General features: G+C 43.5%; 1 protein-coding gene across 1 annotated transcript in view; it reads left to right on the top strand.

Moving 5' to 3' along the window:
* LOC119180080 (alpha-1,3-mannosyl-glycoprotein 4-beta-N-acetylglucosaminyltransferase B) overlaps nucleotides 1–24,705 on the top strand; it is a 149,731-nt gene that overhangs the window by 118,758 nt on the left and 6,268 nt on the right. Inside the window, exons 5-10 of the mRNA XM_037431224.2 lie at nucleotides 803–916; nucleotides 3,122–3,197; nucleotides 6,178–6,298; nucleotides 7,197–7,327; nucleotides 14,713–14,820; nucleotides 21,370–21,563. Coding sequence (XP_037287121.2) covers nucleotides 803–916; nucleotides 3,122–3,197; nucleotides 6,178–6,298; nucleotides 7,197–7,327; nucleotides 14,713–14,820; nucleotides 21,370–21,563 — 744 coding nt within the window. The remainder of the gene's footprint in view (nucleotides 1–802; nucleotides 917–3,121; nucleotides 3,198–6,177; nucleotides 6,299–7,196; nucleotides 7,328–14,712; nucleotides 14,821–21,369; nucleotides 21,564–24,705) is intronic.

Here is a 24,705-nt window from a genome sequence, read left to right as displayed (position 1 = left end):
GTTTATAAGCTAACAAGATAGGTAGGAATTTAAGAGCTAATATTTAATGACACTTAAGCTTCAGTAACACGCCAGTAAACAAACAAACAAAAAAGAATGAACAGGTATATTTCAAACTTGGGCTTGTGGATGAAAGAAACAAGCACACAATCATGATGTAGATAAGGAAAGATAGCACCACAGCCCCTATTATGTTGGCAAAGAGAGTAACACTGCATTGTTGTTGATGTAAATCTCAATTGAACTTCTAACGAGACATCAAAGCAGAAGCAGACAGGATGAACGCAGTTTCTACTTCGGTGTTTTGTACCAAGCGCACTTAAATTGACATAACGTGTTTTACCAACTAGTCCACCAAGAAGCATGCCTGCGTTCTTATTTTTTATTGTCGACATACGATTATGCAATAGTTTCTTCTAAATGTTGCATTAACAGGCCCAAGCTTTAATGCGGCTGATGAGGGAGGAGATTTCATTGTTCTAAAACACGATATTTTCTGCAGAAAATCAAGTAATGCCTTATATATAGGCAGTTTTCTAGAGGAACTCTGGTGAATCACAAAAAGAATAAAAATAAATAAGAACTAGATCTTAAAAATATGCCAAGGCTTTCTACAAGCACAACTCAATTAAAAAAAGCATGCAACATATGCATCAATACTTATAATAACTATTTATTCAAAAGCTGAAATAACAAGTGTGGGGTTCAGGTACCTGCGCAAGGGGTCAGAGTTATTCATCGAAAAAAGACTCGGTAATGAATGACTAATTTCTTGCCTGTCCCTGGTGCATCATGTGAACAGGCTAAGTGAACATGTTGAGAGTGGTCTTTTGGAGATCATCTCCCCGCCAGCATCCTTCTACCCAGACATGGACCACCTGCCGGAGACGCTGGGGGACCCGCTAACCCGCGTGAAGTGAGTCAAAAGAATTCGCATATATTATACTGACAGTTTAAAATTTTGCATAGGAACCAAATAGCTTTCGTTCTTTGATTCTTACTCAATTTGAGAATCTGCTGTTTATAAATTGTGTGCTTATGTATGCACAATTTATTTTCAAATATGAGGGACAGTAGAGAGACAAATGGGCAAAGTAGGAAGGTTAACCAGACAGGAAGCTCCTGGTTAGACAATATATTAAGGGAAGGCAGAGGAAAGGAAAGTGGTGAAGAAAAGTTCACGTTCGAAAAAGTAGAAGAGGTGAGTAATGTGAGAAAAGATTTTTCCTAATACACCAGTGCCAGACAAAAGCTTCAATAGTACCTTGACCAACTTCTGGTCTTATGACTATTTAAGTAAACATTCCATTTTGTCTGCTCCGACAGCCACCTGCTGTATGAGATAAGGGTTGAAACGTGGTCTTGTTGGTAGTGGGTAATTTCTTAAGCTTCATTGTAGCGTAGCAAGGGATGTGGACACTAAAGCCCCTCTTTCTGGTGTGTTTCTTTCTGGTGTCCTTGTCTTTTTTCTGCTCTACAATTAAGCTTAAGAAATAAAGAAAAAGTATGATATGGCTGAGGGCAGTTGCAAGTGGCTGCCTGTAGTAAGGGCAGCTGCTAAAAACATCTTCTATAGTTTCTTCACTGCCGCAAACATCAGAAACAGTGTCGTCTACCCTCCTGATGTTGAAAGCAGAGCATTTCGTGAAAGTGTATGCCAAGGCACTTGTGATGGGGAGATTGTTTCGAATGGTTGTGCTGCAGGAGACCTGTGGTTAATGCAAGTTTTGAGCAAAGGCCCTCTGAGACTGAATAACTTTCAAACATTAGTGTTTGTTGACTTGATCTTTGCAAAGTAATTAATTAGCTAGCTTATCCAACCATGTCTATATTCCTAATCTGCTGTGCCTTTTCATACAGTGCTTGTCTTCTTGAACAAAGACACGTTTTATATACATGTGCTTTCACAATGCATATTCTCGTGTTTTTTTGCTGATGCCATCATGGTGCACTAGGTAGCTTAAAGCGGCCCTGCAACATTTTTCTGAGTAATTGTCATGTGGTTTCATTAAAGAGCTTATTACCTCGCAAATTACCTGCTGCAAAAATTTTTAGAATTTGTCAAGTATAAAAGGAGTTACGGGAATTCAACTTGCCCTTCAGGCAGTTTATTATTTTTTTTACCAGCAGGCGCACTGAAAGCTAAGCAGGAGGAGGTGTAATGACGAGGGGGCAAGGAGATACACCTATTTGTCAGTACACATCATCACCTTGACGACTTTCTTTCCCTTTGAGTGTGCGGCTTGCCTTCAGTGTGATCGAGAGCTCGCATGCGGGCATGTGGTAGCATCCTCCTGTGGCTGCGGTGACTACCTAAGCAGCTCATGATGCTCAATAGCCATAAAGCTTAGGTTTATGGCAGTATTAGTTGGGAGAAGGGGGGAACGACTTCTATCTGTATTTGAGAGTTGACTGTAAATTCCAGGCCACATGTTGTTGCCTGTACTGTTTGGCTGGCATGTTTTTGGAAGTCTAAACTGTTAATTGACAGCATTATCTAACCATGCTGAAAAGGTGTTGCAGGGCCCCTTTAAACCAGTTCACAATTTTGAACTTGGGTTAGGTAAACAGATGTTCAGTGGCAAAATATACACATAACATTCATGTGCAAAATATTTTAAATAATGCACTTTTTTGTAATGAAGTTTGCTCAACCTTTATTTTAACTTTTTCTAGAAAGGAGCAAAAGTTGTGTCGACACTTCAGATTGCTCCAACTGTAATGAATGAATCTGTGCAATGAAATGTCAATCAAATTAAGAGGTTGTGGAGCTTTTTGTAAGATTAATGTAGCCTAATTAAAATTACTTCTGTTTCAGTTTTTCTTCTGTTGTAAAATTGGAATGAATTCATTGTTTAACAAAAAGGGCCTAAAAAATGCTAGTTGTTGAGTAGCTTTTTCATCTCTTTGCTCATTTGCAGCAGAACAGATTTCAAAATTATCATCAGATAGTATTGTTGAACTTATTGTGCCTATGTACTCTCTCATACAGCTTTTTAATGAATCCGAGTTGACTCATTCTTTGGGCAGTTCTCTTACACTGAATTTGTGAATTGAAATTGCTGACTGACTGTGACATTATACTGTTTGGAGAACTCTCTGGGATTGCCTGAATGTGCAGGTGGAGAACAAAGCAAACGTTGGATTTTGCGTACCTTATGATGTACGCGCAAAGCAGGGGGACATTTTACGTGCAGGTGAGTGATAGTGATCTTGTTAGTGAATAACGTCTATTTGTATAATTCTTGCTTTTCATTACTAAACTTGCTGTATGCTCTTGGATAATCAATAAAACTGTTTCAAATAGTTACATAGATTGCCAGGAAGATATTGTGTACCGTTTGGCTGCCATAAACCCAGTTGTAATTATCACGATCAGGCATCGACCTCATATTGTGTCCACATAGTTGTATCTGCCTATGACTTGTGGTAATGTCAAAAGATTGCAGCTTGTAAAGTTTGTGAAAGCTCATCAGAACCGGATCATAATTCTTGTGCAGGACATGAACAGTCTTCCTTAGTCCCTTAAACCTGAGGAACTCCTCCTGGTGATTGGGTCACGTTTTTTTTCTTTGCTTGCAGTAACTATGCCCTTGCGAATGTGCACTTCAAATATTGTACGAAGATTACAGTATTACTATTAACTTTCATTTGAATTTTTATTGTAGGAAATTTCGAAGTATTCGAAATCAACGAATAAATGTATGTTTGCATGTAACCCTTTGTAAAGGGGCTTTCACTGCAGTTGAAGGGTGCTGTACCGCGAAGGCACCTACCTCTCCAGGGAAAATATGTGCTGCCACGAAAGTTCACATTAAGTTTAAAGAAACATATTGCCCTCACATGGATTCATCATTTTTTAGTTTAAAAGATTGTTATACTGGCTTATATGCTCTAACTATCATAAATTTTAAGACATAACATATTTTTCTGGTTACCACTTGCATTCTACTGAAAGTGGAATCCTGCTCCCATTCAGATGCTTCTGCTTCTTTTCAACTAAAAATAATGACAGTGCTCAAGATGTGGATGCGTGTGGGGCGTAACTTCTTTCTCCTGTGCCATCTCTCTCTGCATAACTTCCAGTGCATTTGCAAAAACACGAGAAGAGACGAATCTCTGTAACTCTTTTTCTCCTTGACGACTTCTAACAATTTTGTGGTGGTCTATTTATAAATCAATTAACTCCTTTAGGGAAGCCATTCGATGGTTGCTTAAAAAGTGTGCCAGGGCCCCTTCATCAGTTCGGGTTGTAAAAAAAGAGAGAAAAAAAAGCTCTTCATAAAAAGTGCGTGCTAATACCATGAGGGTGGAAGGGAAAAGAGGGTATAATGAACTAGAATTTTCAGTTGACACTTTTAAAGAGCCCCGTCTTACATTTTGGCAGTTCCATTTATGTCATACCCAGTCTCACACCATTGACACAGCTATTTGTGGCGTGTGGTGGATGGTTTCTCAAGTGCAATGCTAAAACCTGTGTACTATGTTATTATGTAATGACTGTTACCTAATAGGATCCAAATATATGAATGTTTTAAACAAATAAAGAGTCTGAGGACTCTGTAGAATTAGTTTTTCAAAGTGCAAGAGGGCACAGCTGCCTTTCTGCACACAAATACTTGGTGGTCATTTATTTAATTTTTATTTATTTTTACATACTGCAGCCTCAATGAGACTATTGCAGGAGTGGGAAAAAGAACAAGAACGAGTAAACTTTCATCAACAGGCTTCCAGAAATTCTTGAAAGGGCAGAGAATGAATACTTTCGGGCAGCGAATTCCAGGCTTCTATAGTTAAAAAGAAAAAGGATGCGGTGAAGCGGCCGCATCCATACCCAGTGTTCAATCGCATTATAATTCTATTCAGTCGTGGGACTTGCTAAAGCTTGTTTCATCATTGTTATCACCATGGTTTTCTTGCAACAGTGGTGGCACCAAGACGAGTAACTGTGAATTATCTAGTAATCGGTAATTTGTACCTGCTCAGAACGTGGCATAATCATGCACTAAACAGCAGTGTGCAATTACAAGTAAAAATGTGCATCTGATGATGTGAACCTGTGCCACCGATAAAGAAATACAGTACCACCTCAGATTTTGCCGAAGTACTCACCAGAAAGTCATTTCTTTTTTTTCCAAACTGCAGAAATAATACTAGGCTGCCTCTCTCGCACAATGGTTTTATAGCGTGTAGTGGTGACACCAAGGAGCATTTCGAAACTACAATTACAGGGTTTGGGATACACAACAACTGAGATAGCGACAAAATGGGAACCGTTGGTTTTCACAATACATATGCACCTTTCTCTACTGCGATCTGATACTGACCGACAACTGACAGTTTCATGAAAACACAAAATGGTTGCGTAAACTTGATCATCTCTTGGTTAGTTGCATGCAGCGCAGCATTTATGCTGCCTACGCCTTCACTGCTGGGCGGCTCGCTGCACTGTGCGTGTGAATTTGCTGTATCAATTGCTTGTCCCCACTCCACTTTAGACCAAGCCCAGATGAGCAGAGTAGTTTGTTCAATTAGCGTGGGGATAACAAACTTTCTTCCGCTAAGTGGAGTGAGCTGCGATTATCAAGCGGTCATGAAAACAAGAGATAAAAATCACTTGTTCCTTGGTTTCTCTCAGTCTCTGTCAGCTGTGATGCTTCTTTTTGATGGAAACATATGCGTGTACATGCTTGCATCCTCCTCTCTTCACACGCACACATGCACGCACACACACACACACACGCACACACACACACACACACACACGTGCACACACACACTTGTGGGTGGTAAGTTTAGTAGTAAGCTCATTAGTAGTGAATTTTTAAGGAACAAAATTGGAATTTTTTTTTTTCCAGAAGCACTTTCGATTGACCACGATGTTTCACCCTAGAAAGCATCTCCAAATTTAACTTGCATTGCTTCAAAACGTGCCTTTTGGTGCTCCAAAACTGCTCCAAAACCTGCCTTTTACTGCACCAAAGGTACCATAAAACAGCATTATTCCTGCTTCCTGAGCTGCTTCAATACACTAAGGTCCACTTCCACTCCTGCCTTTGCCATACATCCACTTTCACAGGGTGTAATGTAGGCTTTATATGGTTGTACTTTTTTGTCACTGTAGCTGTGGCATGCATATAGATTTTTGCTTTCTTTTCGCTTTCTTCTTTCTTGTAGCTAGAGGATGATATCCTCACAAAACCTGGATACATCACAAAAATGAAAAATGCTGCATACAATCACATAGCGAACAAGAGGCATTGGATGATCCTTGACTTCTGCCAGCTAGGATTTATTGGTAAGTTGGCCAACATTTCACTAAACAGCAGTCGACTGTTGTCATATTGACTAAGTACCTCTTTTTATTAACATGTGAGCCTACATGTGGCTATTAATGCACATACTATGTTTCATAGTTTCTGTGTTAGGTTAACTATCTTGTCCAAACATTTTTGACCATACGTTATTTAATGACAGTGACTTCCTAGGGGGTGAAAAATTCTTGAATTTGAGTGTTGCTGTCACTGAATTGAGTCGCAGATGCTTATAAAATTCTAGTGCTTCCTGAAAGTGTTGTCAAGCTGTTTTTTCTGTTTTTGTTATAAATCTGCAGTACTACCATCCCTACACTGATCATTTTATTAGTCATTAAGCACTTCACTAGTATATTGCCAAGGGAGCCATGGAGCCTCTGTAATGTGTTTATAACTGTTGTGTTTATTTATGTTGTGTAGGTTTGTGCCAGAAGAACAACAGATGATGCCTTATTCTGTAAATAAATATTGACGATTTCCACGTGTTCAGATACTGTGACTAAAATTCTTCTCCTGAATAAAGTGCACTTCAATAATGAACCCAGACTGTTGTTGCCTTATCACAAAGCATTTTTGCTAACATTGCGTTCAAACAGGATGGGCAATGGTCACATTTAAAGAAGCATTGAAACACTTTGAACAAAAGCACTTTGAGCATTGCTTGCTCCTAATACTTCTTGCAACATATGATCTAAAGCTTGTTGCTTCAAGCTTCAGTGAACTCTTAATTCTAGTACGACAGATCGCTCTTTTCTTCCTTGCCTACACCTTCAGCTGGTTTGTAGCATGCGAGTCAAAACAGACAGTGGAAACTTGGGTGGTCTTTACTGGGCCTTGTTCTGCATCTATTGGCTCTTAAACCATAAAACTACTTTTCTGCAGGGAAACTGTTCAAGTGTGTGGACCTGTCAAAGTTTGTGGCCTTCTTTCTCATATTTTACAATGACAAGCCTGTTGACTGGCTTCTAGATAACATGATTTCTACAATGGTTTGCCGAAATGATCATGACCCCGTGAGTATCTTGTATATTTGTTTCTGAGAAACTGATTGCACTCTTCTTTATAGTTTATGCTATTTGACTGCTGAGTGGACATACCATGCAGACAAGTGCACAATAACAGCCTTTTTTAATTGGTTTCCCAACTAGCTAAACTGTATAGCTTCATGACTTTGTTATACTACTAGATCTTTCATTCACTCACATTAGCGTTCTTTTTTCAGTGAACTTCAACTTCAGAAATTGCTGCTATCAAGGCTGATGGCTACCTACAGTTAATGCCACATATTTCTTTTTTTTCCTATTATACCAACAATACTGATCAGTACGTGGTGTCATGTTGTGGCTTCACTAGGTTATGTGCAAATCCAGTCTTGGCCAACAAATGCAGTCTTGGCCAACATTGCCTTGGCTGCTGGTACCAGGGAAAAATTATCTGCCGCGATACTTGCATGACCTGCTATTCCTTAAAAGCCTTAGTTTCATGGTTAGACATATACTCTTATCATTTGCTTCTTCGTCTAGCATGGATGTAGAGACATTGGGCGCAATAAGTTAAGGAGCTAGAGCGTACTCTAGCTGGCAGAGTGCACTCTTATCATCTTAACGGTTAAAAAGCAATTTCCGGTGCATGATCACGGAGTGTACTCTTCACACTCCAACCACGAGACTGGGAACGAGCTCTCGTATCTGCTATGGCTTCCGGAACGATTATTTGTTTCAGACTCTCTTCTGATGACGTGCATTCTTTTCCCCTGCTCATTCCTACCGCTGAAGCAACATATCGTCCACCACGTAACATTTTTGCTCCCTTGAAAGCAGTCGGCTGGAATCGCCGTTAAGTTAAGCTCCTAAAGTGTGTCACTTGAGCACATTCCACTGTGTTTCATTGGAGTTTGGAGCACGCTAACTGAACCCGCCCACTAAGAGTTTGTGTTAATCCCCTCTAACTATGCTGTAGACGTACCATGGACCCTTTATTAATTCGCAAGTGCGCTTCTCTGCACTGTATGTTTGAACAACTAATAGCGGCACCTGTCGTGGTTCAAGCAGAGACCTGGTGGTACGTGCTGGGGTGTGTCTGTTATGAGTGTTTATATTGTTACGAGACAATGCCCCACTTAAACAGTGAGATAGGCGCTGAGGAAGACGAGGTGACTTGTGTGTGCGCGCGCTCTCTCTTGTTCGCCATCTTGGCTTGCGCGTTGGCGCTGTGTAAATATATTTTAAAACGCCTAGTTTCCCTTGTGCCTTCACGCAACATTTTGGTGGAAGGTGCTGGGTTACAACGCACGACGGAGTTACGCAGCGGACGCCTAGTCTCTGCTCCCAACATGTCCACCGGCAGCGACGCTTCCTCAACTGCTACGCCCACTGCATCAATGGCGCCGACCTCTCCTGTTTATCTCGTGGCCGCTCCACCCCGCGATCCCGGCAACTTTTCGGGAACGGACGGCGAGGACGTGGATGAGTGGCTTAAACTCTACGAACTCTTCAGCACAAATCACAGGTGGGACCCAACCTTAATGCTGGCAAACATCATCTTTTATTTACAAGGAACGGCCAAGGCGTGGTTTAATAACAATGTGGACGGTATCACAAGCTGGGACGTATGCAAGACCAAATTACGCGAGTTGTTTGGTCAATCTGCCGGCTGCAAGCAGGCCGCTAGGAAAGAACTTGGCACACGTGTTCAGACGTCCACGGAGTCCTACCTGGCGTATATTCAAGATGTGCTGACCCTTTGCCGTAAAGTTGACCGAACCATGGCTGAAGCCGACAAGGTAGCGCACGTGCTCAAGGGCATCGCAGACGATGCATTTAACCTCATTGTGTGCAAAGGCTGTTCCACCGTGCAAGATGTTATCTTGGAGTGCCAACAGTTTCAAGAGGCTAAAAGCCGTCGCATTGCTTACCACTTTACGCGCCTTCCCAACACTGCTGCGACGTCAACATGTGCGGATCTCCATGTACCGACCCTGCCCAATTCACACTCCAGTGACATCACGAGAATTGTACGCCGTGAAATCGAAGCCATCTCACCCGCCCCCTTGAGAGCACTGGCACCGAGTGATCCTCAGCCGACCATATCGCTAATACAGACCGTTGTTCGCCAGGAACTAGCCAACGCGGGTGTTCACACAGTCTGTTCTGTGCACCGTCCCGGCGCTGTCAGTTCGTCTACCCCGAGCCACCCACAGCAGTATCGCCGCCCTGCTCCACGTAATCGTGACCCAAATGCGTGGAGAACGCCTGATGACAGGCCGATTTGCTTCCGATGTGAACGAGTGGGACACATTTCCCGTCATTGCCGAAGCACGTGGACCTCACCGTATCGGACAAACCCAAACTTCTCCAACCCCCATTCACCGGCCCACCTCTATGACCAGGAACCACCACGGCGTGAGGGCTCAGCTAATTACGACCCGACCACTACGACCACTGCCCAGTACAGTCGCTCACCTTCACCTCGACGTAGATTTTCCCGATCTCCACCACCACCTCGTTCCCCGTCCCCGTCCTCTGCCCGGCGGTTTTCTTCGGAAAACTAACGGCTGCAGCTCCTGGAGGTGACGCTGCTGATACGACTTGCTCTCCAATTCCTCTGTTGACGCTCCCGACCAATCAGAACTTGATCGACGTTGAAGTGGACGGTTTATCTGTTAAAGCCTTAGTAGACACTGGCGCCCATATTTCTGTGATGAGCCTGCACATTCGAGACCGCTTAAAGAAAGTACTTACTCCAGCCCCTTCACGCAGTGTTCGCGTTGCTGATGGTAGTACGGCTGCTGTTATTGGCGTCTGTACTGCACGCGTTACAATTGCCGGCCGTCAAACTTCAGTTCTCTTCACTGTTCTTTCTCACTGCACCAATGATGTGATCCTCGGTCTTGACTTTTTGTCCACTCATTCCGCTCTCATCGACTGTTCAGCCGGTACTGTGCAACTTGACCTACCGTGTCCGATTGATCCGCCCAGTCGACCGCAAGCCCGTATGTGCTCTGCTGAACATGTCCGTTTGTTACCGCAAACCGTGACCTGCATCACCGTTACGCCCTCGCCACCTGTATCCGATGGTGACTATGTGCTCGCGCCCATCACATCCCTTCTCTTGACCCACAGTGTTACCTTACCACACACTGTTATTCAGTTACGTGCAAACCACGCCTGCATTCCTGTGCTCAACTTTGCTCTGTGTCCGCAAGTGCTTCCGCGCGGAATCGCCCTCGCCATGCTGACTCCTTCTGAAGAATGCGTCATATCAGCTCTGTCTTCGAACGAGGCTCGACACTCCAGCTTCACACATGCTCGATCTTCGCAAGGAAGCCCGTCTCCTGATGTTAAAAAAATGATCGCGTCAGACCTTTTGCCGCATCAAGCTGACGAACTCCTTCGCGTTCTTGAGTCATACTGGGACGTATTTGACTTTTGTGATCGTCCACTAGGTCAAACCAGTGCGGTAAAGCACCGCATTGACACCGGCGATGCCTCCCCTGTCCATCGACGGCCATACCGCGTATCTTCGACCGAGCGTCACATAATTCAAGCAGAAGTCGACAACATGCTCGCCAAAGACATAATTGAACCATCATGTAGTCCATGGGCTTCCCCTGTTGTTCTTGTCAAAAAGAAGGACAACACTTGGCGATTCTGTGTTGACTACCGACATCTGAACAAGATCACTAAAAAAGACGTCTACCCGCTACCGCGCATAGACGACGCCCTAGATTGTCTTCACGGCGCTAAGTATTTTTCTTCTATTGATCTAAGAGCAGGTTACTGGCAAATTGCTGTCGATGACATGGACCGCGAGAAGACCGCTTTTGTCACCCCCGATGGTCTTTACCAATTTAAGGTCATGCCCTTCGGATTATGCAACGCTCCAGCCACCTTCGAGCGGATGATGGACTCTCTTTTGCGTGGGTTCAAATGGTCAATTTGTCTATGCTACCTTGACGACGTTATCGTCTTTTCCCCGACCTTTGAAACCCACCTCGACCGCGTTTCCTCAATACTGGCCGTATTTCGCAATGCCGGTCTCCAACTGAACTCGTCAAAGTGTCACTTCGGACGCCAGCAACTAACAATGTTGGGCCACCTTGTCGACTCCTCTGGTGTACGTCCTGATCCCGATAAAGTGCGAGCCGTGCGTAACTTCCCTGTTCCGACCTGCACTAAAGAAGTACGCAGCTTTCTCGGTCTGTGCTCGTACTTTCGACGTTTTGTGAACAACTTTGCGGAAGTCGCCCGTCCTCTCACAGACTTATTGAGAAAAGATGTCTCATTCACATGGGGCGCTGCGCAGGCTACGGCGTTCTCTACACTTATTGAATCGCTAACAAAACCACCTGTTCTGGCCCATTTCGACGTTTCTGCCCCTACCGAAGTACACACAGATGCCAGCGGTTACGGAATCGGTGCTGTTTTGGTTCAGCATCAAAGCGGCTGCGCCCGCGTTATCGCCTATGCCAGCCGTCTCCTCTCGCAGGCGGAAAGGAACTACTCCATCACCGAAAGGGAATGCCTTGCTCTCGTTTGGGCAGTAGCAAAATTTCGGCCTTATTTACATGGTCGACATTTCACTGTCATAACCGATCACCACGCACTTTGCTGGCTCTCGTCCTTGAAGGACCCCACTGGGCGCCTTGGTCGATGGGCACTACGGCTTCAAGAGTATAACTACTCGGTGTCCTACAAATCTGGCCGTTTACACCATGACGCTGACTGCTTATCTCGGAATCCAGTGGACCCACCTGAAGCGTTCGATGAATCGCCATGTGTGCTGTCTCTCTCCGCTTTAAGCAACATCCGTGAGGAACAGCGCCGAGATCCTGCCTTGCGTAACATCATCGAGAAGCTTCATTCTGCGGCACCCGATCCTTCTACTCGATTGTTCGTGCTTAAGGATGACACATTGTACCGTTGCAACGTCCGCCCTGATGGACACGAACTGCTCCTTGTGGTACCTTCCCACCTACGTGCGAGCGTGATCGGCCAGCTTCATGACGCTCCCACTGCCGGTCACCTCGGACTGTCTCGGACGTATGACCGCGTACAGCGTCGATTTTACTGGCCCAGTCTTTATCGCTCGGTCCGCAGCTACGTCGCCTCATGCGATCAGTGTCAACGCCGCAAAAAACCTTCTATGAGTCCTGCCGGGTTCCTCCAACCACTTGACGTTCCCTTTGATCCCTTCTTCCGACTTGGTCTTGACCTCCTAGGCCCTTTCCCTGCATCCACTTTGGGGAACAAGTGGATAGCTGTCGCGACGGATCATACAACCCGGTACGCTATCACGCGGGCTTTGCCAACCAGCTGCGCCACAGACGTTGCCGATTTTCTCCTGCACGACGTCATACTTCACCATGGCGCCCCACGCCAACTCCTAACAGATCGTGGGCGCTATTTCCTTTCCCGAGTTATCGACGACCTGCTTCGCTCCTGCGAGACGAAACATAAATTTACGACAGCTTACCACCCGCAAACTAACGGACTCACTGAACGATTCAACCGGACTTTAACTGATATGCTCGCTATGTACGTATCGTCCGACCACCAGGACTGGGACGTTGCATTGCCCTTCGTTACGTTTGCCTATAATTCTTCACGCCATGATGCAGCTGGTTTTTCACCTTTCTACCTGGTGTTTGGCCGTCATCCAACTTTACCTTTCGACACCATCTTTCCGACAGCCGTCGACTTTACGACTGAATACGCCCGTGATGCTATCACCAGGGCTCGCAAAGCACGAGAAGTTGCTCGTCAGCGCCTTTTAGCATCGCAAGATCACCAGCGGCATCGTTACGACTCACATCACCGCCAAATTTCCTTTACACCAGGTTCTCTTGTGCTATTGTGGACTCCGACTAGACGCGTCGGACTTTCTGAAAAACTGCTTTCCCGGTACTCGGGACCCTACCGCGTATTGCGCCAGGTGACAGATGTGACATACGAGATAGCCCCGCTCGAGTCTTCCTCCGCCTCCGCTTCGCTGTCTACAGACATTGTCCACGTATCCCGCCTTAAGCTTTACCACTCGGCAACACAATAGAAAGCACCGAGACGGTGCTTCAGCACCCGGGGGTTATGTTACGAGACAATGCCCCACTTAAACAGTGAGATAGGCGCTGAGGAAGACGAGGTGACTTGTGTGTGCGCGCGCTCTCTCTTGTTCGCCATCTTGGCTTGCGCGTTGGCGCTGTGTAAATATATTTTAAAACGCCTAGTTTCCCTTGTGCCTTCACGCAACAATATTAAGAGAAGTGACTCAACATTTTCCTCACCGTTGAGTAAGCAAGTCGCACTTGAACAGGCTACATATCTGCATTAAATGACAAGCCGCCATGAGTTGTTCAAACTGCATAGCCGGGAACCTAACTTTAGATATTTGAAAAGGGTTTATTGCTGCAAACAGCACACTCGTTACTACCACAAGGTGCCGGTGATATTGGCAGTTTTTATTCTAGGTTCTCAAGAACAAACACTGGTGTGGCAGTAGTGCCGTATGTTCGTCTGTGCTTTCGATCGGCACGGGGTTTTGAATATTGCTCAAGTTCTTTTGGTATTCTGTTCTCCATGGTGATGTCTCTCTTTAAGACTGAAAGTAGTTTACAAAATCTCATTTAGTATGTATGTACCTGGTTAAGAACTACTGGAGGTCAAAATTAATCCGAGTCCTCAAAAGCTGGGGCCCTCATAAATGTGGCAATTTTTGATGCACAAAACCTTGGACATTAAGTTTTATTCAAATTTGTTTTTACTATGAGCTAAAGTACAAGCTCTCTTTCACTGCCATAAAAACGCAGTTTAAGCTGTGACTTGAATAAAGTGTTGTCACTTCTGTGTGCTGCAAAATTTGTTGGGGCGTTGGCAGTGTGTGGTAAGGTCTGCATGAAATTTCATGTTAGTTTTAGCATGGTTGGTGCATTTTTATTTAGTGGCATTTGAGCGAGTCAAGTTGTAAGCACTAACATTACATAGTGACAGTATAATAGTATGCTGATATTACCATAAAATGTCGCTGAACCTAAGAACATTGTCAGCAGAATTAAGACGCAAGCCTGCCACATTTATTAACAGTTGCACAATGTAGCATTGAATAGATTTGTTTTTCTGAGACCAGTCTCTCATTCTCATGTATGAAGTTATCACTTGATGGTTCAGGTGGCTGTGATGAATACCCCGTTGGAGCTCACCATTGCTCAAAAACTTGTGTTTTGTAGCCTAGCGTCACGAATTGCTTTCATAGATGCACTCATAAAAAATTGTCTGTTTGCCCTTTGATGCTGTTGATCTGTAACCATAACCTATATGAAACGACAAAACAATATCACTAAAGCTTTTAACAATGCTGTGGCACAGTGAGATAGTAATGCTTGTTGTATTTATTTTGTCAACAGAAACAATGTCGGAAGAGAGTAGATACCGTATGGATTCATTATAAGCCATCGCTATTCCAGCATGTGGGCATGCATTCGTCCCTGAAAGGCAAACTGCAGAAATTGAAGGTAACTCCTTTTTCTCTGTTAAAAAAATTAGGGCCGGTTTGTTTATGACTTCATCACCACTTGTAGATGGTATTTTCAATGTGAAAAACCAATGATTATTACACTAAAAGCTTGCTCATTAAAATTCCACAGGTCTGTGAAAAGTGGAAGAACTAATGGAATGTCAAGTTACCTAGTGTTTCAAAAGAAAAAAAAAACAGCATACCAGTGCCTTGTGAATGAACATGCATTCATTCACTTAGTTATTTTATGAATCCTGTTCCTATTTCACGTAAAGGCAGTGTGCAACCTGCAGTTCTCGTCATCTCTCATTTCCCTCACGAAATGGCTATAATGCATGGTTTCTGTCTTAATCCAAAATTTGCTGCAGATAAAACCTATGTAGCTAATAGCACGATCATAGATAATGACCACCCAGCTTTGAAGATATGGGACCAAGGCAGTGTCACACACGATGGTATACGAAAATAGGCACAAGATGTTCAGACTTTCCTCTCAATTATCATACTGTTCCTGCTGATGGCCATGATAATGAGAGCTGCACTGCCTCGTTTGACTGGATGCTCGTTCCGTTCTCACCCTTTTGTGTTGCACATTCGCTGTACTTTGCATGCACCGAAGCTCATCTAGATTAAGGAGAATGTGGTCATATATATCTAAAGTAATGAGAGTTTGATGCCATTAATTATTTCACACAATTGTTGGGAGTATAGAATGAGTAATTGTTTATATTGAGAGCTTCTATTGCCCCGCCGTGGTGGTCTAGAGGCTAAGATACTCGGCTGCTGACCCGTAGGTCGCGGGATTGAATCCCGGCTGCGGTGGCTGCATTTCCGATGGAGGCATAAATGTTGTAGGCCCGTGTGCTCAGATTTGGGTGCACGTTAAAGAACCCCAGGTGGTCAAAATTTCCAAAGCCCTCCACTACGATGTCTCTCATAATCATATAGTGGTTTTGGGATGTTAAAGCCCGCATATCAATCAATGAGAGCTTTTAATGTACAAAGGTGCAAAATGATGTAATGAAATGACTAGCAAGGTCAGCTTTTATTTTAAAATATGTAGTATTTCTCACTTGATATAATATTAAAACAGATTTCAAGAAACCTGGTGTGCACTCCACACATTTATCACGTGGCAAATATCATGAAATTTATTTATTATTTATTTATTTATTTATTTACAACATACTGTAGGCCCACAGGGCCTAGACAGGAAGGGCAAAATTACAAAACAAAATATAGAATTTCAAAAGGTAAAAAAAAACAGACATTTACAGCTCAATTCAAAGTTTACATATCAGTAATTGTGTCGATAGACTTAATTGATTTTAGCAATGATGATGGCAGTGTGTTCCATTCGTTAATAGGGCGAGGGAAAAAAGAAAATTTGAAGGTGCTAGTTCTCTTTTGATGAGGAGTTAAGGTTTCAGAGTGATGATGTCTGGTTTGTCTTGTTGTTGACAGGCGTACCGGAATGAAAGGACAACTTATTTTTCAGGAGAAAAAGAAATTTAAGCCTGAGTATCTTTTGTCATAATTTCAAAGTCTGTATTTTATTAATACGCACGATTGCTGTTGGTGAGTCAGTTTTATGGAACTTAGAAAAAATAAATATGACAGATTTGCGCTGAACCATCTCAAGTGCTACTATAATTTGGCTGGTGTGCGGATCCCGGGCGGTGCAGGTGTATTATAAGCTTGGCGTAATCAGTGCTTTATATGCCTGAAGTATGGTTTCTGGGGGCACCTGCTTTATTTTGCATCGCAGAGCACAAAGTTTAGGAAAAGAAGAAGCACAAATGTTAGCGATACCAGAATTACAACCGAGCTTGTTAGGCATGGTCACTCATAAATATTCATATTCATTTACCTCAACAAGGGTACTGTCTGGAAGATTGTAAAAAAACAACTGCTTGTTTATTTTTTTTTCATAATATGCACGTTAACTGTTTTTGTTTCATTTAACTTCATGTCCCATTTTTGACACCACGTGTGAACGTTATGAAGGTTAGTGTTCAGAAGTTCCTGATCCTCTCGACAAACAACCTCATGGTACAATATGCAATCATCTGTAAATAAGCGTATTTGAACCGGCTCTGTTACTACATTAACGATGTCATTAATAAAGATTAAGAACAGGAGTGGTCCCAGTACGCTGCCCTGTGGTACCCCTGAGGTAACTGGCAGACGGCGCGAGTAGTGGCCATTAATAGAAACCGATTGAGTGCGTTTGTCTAAGTAGGCAGAGGTCTAATTAATTATGAAAGAGGGGAGGCCAATGTATTTTAGTTTGCAAAGTAACTTTTCATGTAAAACGAGGTCAAACGCTTTCTGGAAATTTAAAAAAGTTGCATCAGTTTGTCTAGGTTTGTCGAGAATGCTTGCAAAATTGTGAATTACAGTTGTTTATTTATGTATTTAATAATACTGCCAATCTCATCAGAGATTATAGCAGTGAGGACATATGCAAATATACCTATTTGTTTACACAAAATCATAATCCTTAAAATCACAAAAAAAGAAGGAATCGCAAAATGCCATACAGTTGTTTCATTATACAAAGCCATAATAGAAACAGACAATCAAACAATTTTAGTAACAATGCAGTTGTTACATAACCGTTGCATTACTGTTAGTTGCATAATCATTGAAAAATCCTTTCAGAAGCCATGCTGAACTGAAAAAAGAATGTTGTTGTCTGTCAAAAATTTAACTATGTAATTTGCAACAATATGTTCAAGCATCTTAATCTTACAGCAGGAAGTAGTGAGCGAGATTGGACGATAGTTAGTAATCAGCGTAGTGTCCCCTTTCTCGTGTACGGGCACTACATGTGCCGTTCGTCATCAAACCGGTAGCTCTGAAGATAACGATGTACAAAAAATGTATGTGAGGAATGGGGTGAGTGCTTCGGCATAGTGACGAATAAAGGCATTTCGAAGGCCATCAGGACCAAGTGATGCTTTTGTCTTTAGGTTGAAAAGCATAGTGACAATACCTGGCTGCAATTCAACATCCTCGTAGTCTGGGCAGAATACTGGTTATCGAATGTTTTTGATAGAACAGAGAACACACTATGAAAATAGATATTGAAATGTTCTACAATGGTGTTGTCGCCATCAATTTGAACACCATTGATTCGAATCTCGCTGACAGACTTTTTTTTTTTCAATTTAAGAAGTCCCAGAACTCTAAGAGGTTGCCTTTAGAAAATTTGGTAAGCTATGCTGAAAGTAAAGCCATTTAGAACATTTTAGTGTTTCATTAAGGGCAATTCTAGCAGCATCAACTACGTCTTTAGAAGCTCTTCTTTTTTAAGGCGCTCAAGCTTTCTCGTTAAGTCCAAGACCTGTCTCGTAATTCAGGGATTTGATTTTTAGTTTTCTTAGCTTTATTAGGTATGAAATTATCGAGATAATAAGTACAGATCTGTTTGAATTGAATCCAGACATTGTTAACATCAGAACTAAGGAAATTGTCAAACATTAGTGCCAGATGACCCAAAATGATCCCATCTTTGACACGAGAAATCTTTTACAAAAGAAATTTCAGGAAATTCATTACAGGGTTGTAAATGCAGAAGTTCGCATTTCTTAGCGAACTTCTGCAACTTTGAGCCTATTTACCTACCTACCTTACCTACCTACCTACCTATTTATTTACCTACGTGAATGGATGACGAAGGTATGATACTGGTACAAACATGATAAACATGATATGCGTGTCATGTAACAACATGAGTACATGCAACGCTCATGATGCGCTGGCGACCGTTTCGCTAGCTACACATGTACCAAACTGGGTATTACGTGACGCAAACGGACGACATAGGTAAATGACACATCCAAACATGATAATCACAACGTGCGTGTCATGTAACAGCATGACTACATGCCACACTGATGATGCGCTCGCTGCCGTTTTGCTAGCTTTGCATACACCAAATTTGGTATTACGTGATGCCAATGGATAATGAAGGTATTTGACTGGTGTAAACATGATAATCATGAGGTGCGTGTCATGCGAGAACATGACTACATGCCACAGTCAAAGCGCCAATACAATTTGACGTGACGCGGTGCGTGTGCGTGCCGGCGTTCGTTTTGTGACGTCATGCTGGCGTGCCAACGCCAGGCACCGGTCCTGCCATATACTCGCAGGCACGCGCCACGCTGCGTTGCTTTGACGCATGCGTGTTTCAGCGCGTCCGGCGTCTCTCCGTCACAAAAAAAGGGAGACGCAGTGTTGTAAGGCTAACGCATCGGCGCGAAATACAGCATGTCACATTTCGCGCCGGTTGCTGTCGGTCCGCGTCGATGAAGGCTGGTCGCGCCTGGCGTCAGACTATGGAGTGCTCCTGTTTTGCTAATGTAGCGTCGCTGTGCCCAGCGTGCGCGTGCGTCAACTCTACTTTGGAGTATATTGGGCTCTTCATGATGCGTTTGCGGCCGTTTTGCTAGCTCCACATTTACGAAATTCGGTGTTACGTGACGTCAGTGGATGATGAAATATATGACTGGTGCAGACATAATCCTGACACACGTGTCATGTAAAAACATAACCTACCACGCTCATAGCGTGCTCGCGGCCGTTTCGCTAGCTCCACATATAGTAAATTTGGTATCACGTGACATGAATAGAAGACGAAGGTAAGCAACACATCCAAATGTGATAATCATGACATGGAAGTCATGTACGGCATAATTTAATTACACCTTGTAACGTTGTGCTGATTTTAAAGTGACATATCAACATTTCTCATTCGTGCTTCGCGTATCATCGATTCCCACTGTGCATGGGATCTGCCAATTTTTTGAATGCTAAACGATAACAACACCATAGAATGATTGGAAATACGGAGACTAACAGATACTGTGATTTCTTCAATAGACCTAGAAACAAAGACAACATCTAGGATCGCAGGGGACGCATTACAAACTCGCGTAGGTTCTGTTACTACTTGTTGCACATCCAGGTTTAGTACAATATCAAGCAAAGACCCAACATCCGCAGATTGGTCTGTACTTGAAAAGGGGCAGTGCCAGTCAACAAAGGGTAAGTTAAAGTCACCCGCAATTATTGCTTCATTACATGAAAATGACTGTAAGTGGTCGCATAAATCGTGCAAAAAAACTAGCTGGTGCATCGGGAATCATGGGCTTTGAGATGGCGGGCGCGCGGCACACAACAAGAAAGTGCGCCCAGCGCAGAAAACCTTCAAAGTAACACTTTCATGGTTATCTATCTGATGTACCAGTGATGCTCGAATTCCATATTTTATTAAAGCAGCCACATCACCTCCGGTAGGGCGGCCACAGCGATATGCTAATATGAGGGCAGAAAAATATTAGTATCAGCAATGTCATCCTGAAGCCAGGTCTCCATCATAACGGCAATATTTGATTGACGCGATAGCTTCAACATGACACGATATCTTCTTGTTCTATTGATTTGTTGACGATGCTACGCACATTTATATTAATAAGTCTGAGCTGCTTTGCAAATGTCTGCATCAGTCAATCATTTTTATCATTACGATGAAAGGTAGGAACCTTTACTCTGTTTTGAACATGAAAAACTGCCCGTCACCTTGCGTGTACGTTGTGTGCAGAAACACTGGATAAACAATGAAAATTCTCACACTAAAGAGGAGTGCCATCTCTCTGTATAACAACGAAGTGCTACGTGCTGTTACAGTGAAAATAGCCGCACCATTTTATCAAAACAAATTTTTTTTTTTCCTGGCCTCATTGTTGACACCATCTGCTTGGAATTTATCTTAGATGAAACAGGCAATGCGCTTAAATCTTGCATTATAATGAGAGCACCTTTGAATTCCACCTTTCTGCCAAGCTTCACGAGAGAGTCATCAACTCAGCGTAGTCGCAAAAACCTGCCACTGGAAAGACAAAAGGTCCAAGTAATGGGAAGCTTGAAATGGTTAACACTTGTCAAACAAGGCACATTTTGGGACTTACTGCAGATGACTTATCTTTGTCGAAACAGCATCATTGATGTCCTGATGCAGTTATTCGTGCAAGATTTGGTGTACTGCCCAATACTTTGAAATAGCTGAGCCACTACACTGTTTGTTTTGTGATTGCTAAATGGACTTGCTCAGTCCGAAGCCTGCAGCGCAGACAGCAGCAGTGTGGCAACGCATGAGTACTTTTGGAACGGTGTTTGGAGTTTGCCCTGCAAGCTATTTGAGTTGCCCTGCCATTGACTGTCCTCAATATCTCAGAGTGAGACGGAGTATGTACAAGGTCGACCAGATCTAAGGTTAACATCTCGTTATAAATGCAAGCCAGCAAAACTAGAATGCTAATTCTACATGGCAAGAGAAATGCCCATTATATGATGTCTAATAATATGTTCATAAACTCAATGATTTTTCGAATTATGTATTGAACATAAGCTTCTATGAAGTCCTGCATGCTAATGAGGGGTTCCCTTCTGATGTGGACGGCTCTCTACATGAACTGTTTTTTAAACATTTGGGGAGTAATGCAATGCATTCTTATCTTCTTGCCTTTCTCACACTCAGGACCGCCACTTTGGCAAGCTGGCACTTCACGTCAGCCATGCGAACCCAACAGCTGTGGTGACCACTTCACTCAAATCCTACAAGAACTACAACCTTGCTAGAGCATACCAGGGCGCCACTTTCTTCTGGGCCTTGATGCCTCAGAAAGGGGACAACATCACGTTTCGGTTCACACCACCCATCCGGATAGAACGGTGAGCATGTAGCTTAGGAAGGCAGTGAAGATGGTTCTGAGAATCATTTTACTGCACAAATTTTTCATATTGCATGTGCAAAGCAGTGATTGTTCTCTTTTTGAGGCGTCCGATTCTGTTACGTTTGTCAATAGTTCTCAGCTCTGTTTATTCTTTTGAATAATCTCTTGCCTGTTCGTGCTCACCGTTACTGGAGACTGTTAAGGCTCGAGGTTGATGGCAGGTACGGCGGGTATCTTTATGGTAGCTGACACCCCGCCGTCGTCCGCATAGCCGCTCTTTGCCAGGGATGAGATGCGTTCGTAAGAGATAAGAACGAAGGTTTATGTAAATGATAGAAGAAAAATGGGAACTGTACAGAGATTCAGAAGATCCCACATTATGTACAACAGAGATTCAGTTCACGATCGAGCTCTTATTAACAAAATGTCCTCGGCTTTTATAGCCCATCATCTCTTCACATGGAGGTCCGAAGAAGGCGGTGACCACTTGCCACTAATCAAGTGACGTGAAGTCTCAGTGGTCCACCCACCAGAGAGGGTGCAGATATTGCACCACTCGGGTGGGCGAAAAGGCCCAATGGTAGCACGAGTGCCACACAATGACGCACCCGGCCCACTCCTTGAAGGCACCGCAGGGCGAGGAGGTAGAATCCGGAGAGGGAAAGTTGAGCTCCTCCGGGGAGATGGCCGCTGTCCCGAACGTCAGCAGCGGTCCATGGCTGCTTTCAGCTACAGGCTTCCAGAATTCTCTTGAACATGGCAGTCCAAACGCTCAATTCCTGAGAACGGCTTCTTCAACGCGTTCTCACACTTCCGGGCTGTCAGTGCTTTTGTAGCAATTTCGCGTTGGCGACGACAGCCGAGTCGAGAGTTCGACTCCAAGAGAACCGCCACAGTGGCGCTGTTCCACGCTGTTCAAAACTGGTCAACAAAAGGGTTGTCTTGCGAAGCTTTCGTTGAGACTCGGCTATTATCTGGAACCTTTACAGGACAGCCTCTAGCCGACTGGGCGCCAATGGGGTTGAAAGCAACCTAGCAGATTGGCTTACGCACAATGGCGTCTGCCCAGATGAACTGCCGGGCTAAACGTAACAGCTCCTTCACCGCCTGGAAAATCTCGGCTGGCCAGCCCTCCGAACCGCTAAACTGACCGTTGGTGTGAATAATTTCATATTGAATTCGAATAGTACATATCACATATTGCAAAGAAAAATTCGCATATTTCTTATGACCCAACTAACAAGCACAATATAATTTTATAATAAACAAGGCAAGAGCAAATGTCATTCTTTTTGGCTCTAAGGAAGTAGAAAAAGTTTGAATGGTAGTAGGATTTGACTTTTGGCAGAATGCAAGAATGTTTGTAAAATATGTTACGCTTTAAAATTTAGTATACATTTGAATCTTGACAATTCGAACTCGAAGGGGCCTGAAAATTTGTTTGAACTCAAAGAAGTTCGGTTTGATTAAAGCTATACGAACGGAGGGCTCACCATGCAATGGTGCATCTGCGTTGAGCTAACACACCAGAGGGAAGCTTCAAAAGGCTTACATTTATTCGCAAATCATAGGTCATTCATCATTAATTCAAGTAATCCGTGATGCGCATCTGCACACGTTTGCCTTGCAGTGAACACTCTCTAAAAACGACGGCAACGACTGCCTCTCCGCTGCTACCCTCTGCTCCGCAGCTAGAGCGTGGCCTGCACAAGATGAGAAAGGAGGAGCGTCTCCACGCGGGGGAGGAGCAGAGCGGCATTTGAGAGAGAACCAGCACTTCGCTGCAGTTTTTTTTTTTTGCTCTCTTCGCACACGGCGCTCAATGAACAAGGGTCTGTTTTATAGTAAACTAGACTATGGTATAGTCGCTACGTTTCGTGGCAGGGATGAAAAAGGGGAAGCGTGGCACGGGCGCATCACAGATTGGCATTAGAGAGAGATCCAACACTCCACAACAGCTTTGTTTTTTTCCCCTCTCTTCATGTGTGGCGTTGAAAGGAGAAGGGTCTCTACGCGGCAGGGACAGAAAAGGGAGAAGCGCGACAGAGGCGGGTCACAGATCGGCACTTGAGGGAGAGCAAACATTCTGCCGCAGCCTTTTTTTTTCTTTTCTTCTTTTTCTTCTTCGCGCACAGCGTTGAGGTGTCGGAGGTGCCGTCGTGAGATTGGGCGTGGTACTGAGAGCATTTTCAAAGCGCGGTATGTTCAAGTTAACCATCGCAAGTGCTTCCGCATTCGAATTACAGGGCGTTTTCGCCCATTGGAATGCATATAGCTTTGACGGGACCACAGTGTGAGTTCGAATTAAGCATGTTCGAATTATTGAGATTCAACTACATATATACATTCAACTACATACATTGACTACATACATAGAAAGACATTGAAAAAACTGGGATACGTAAGGAGGCGCTTGAGTAAGTTTTCTCCAGAAGTTAAAATATTAGCCTATAAAACATTTATTCGGCCACTCCTGGAATATTGTGCCGGTGTTTGGAATCCATACACAAAAAGCAACATTTCAATATTGGAAAAAATACAGAGGAAGTCAGTTAGGTTCATCTTTAATAAATACAGCTGGGAGGCATCAGTCACATCTTTTCTAAAGACGGCTGAGCTGGAAAAATTAGCAAATCGCCGATACCGCGAACAAATGAGACTATTTTACCTTCTTTATTATGGACATTTAGGTATCAAAAAGAATACATATCCAAACGACTCCCACCGGCGACCTACTCGGTCCCTTCATAATAAAAAAAAGTAACTGAGTTCTCTTGTCGCACCAACATTTTCCAGTATTCTTTTTTCTCCGAGAGTTGCAACCAATTGGAATTCCCTCCCCTCAGCTGTGGTGGAATGCTCGTCGCTATCATCCTATCTACAGGCCCTTCAGTTCATGTGACATGGCTCTGACATAGTTTTACACGGACCGTGACGCTCTTTTTCTTCCATATGTTTACGTATTCTTGTTTTCACTGGTTATTTAAATATCTTGCCACTTTGCTTGTATGAATTCATTGTAGTCTTCTTCTTTTGTTGTTATTATCGCCGCAATGCTTCATGTGTGTTTATTGTAAGCTTTTTTTGTATTCACTTGTACCCACTCCTGCCTAAGGTCTGAAGATCAGACCGGCTGTATA

Source organism: Rhipicephalus microplus, chromosome 2, assembly GCF_043290135.1.
Source record: "Rhipicephalus microplus isolate Deutch F79 chromosome 2, USDA_Rmic, whole genome shotgun sequence".
Taxonomy (NCBI): Eukaryota; Metazoa; Arthropoda; class Arachnida; order Ixodida; family Ixodidae; genus Rhipicephalus; species Rhipicephalus microplus.
This window is presented reverse-complemented; position numbering and strand designations above follow the sequence as displayed.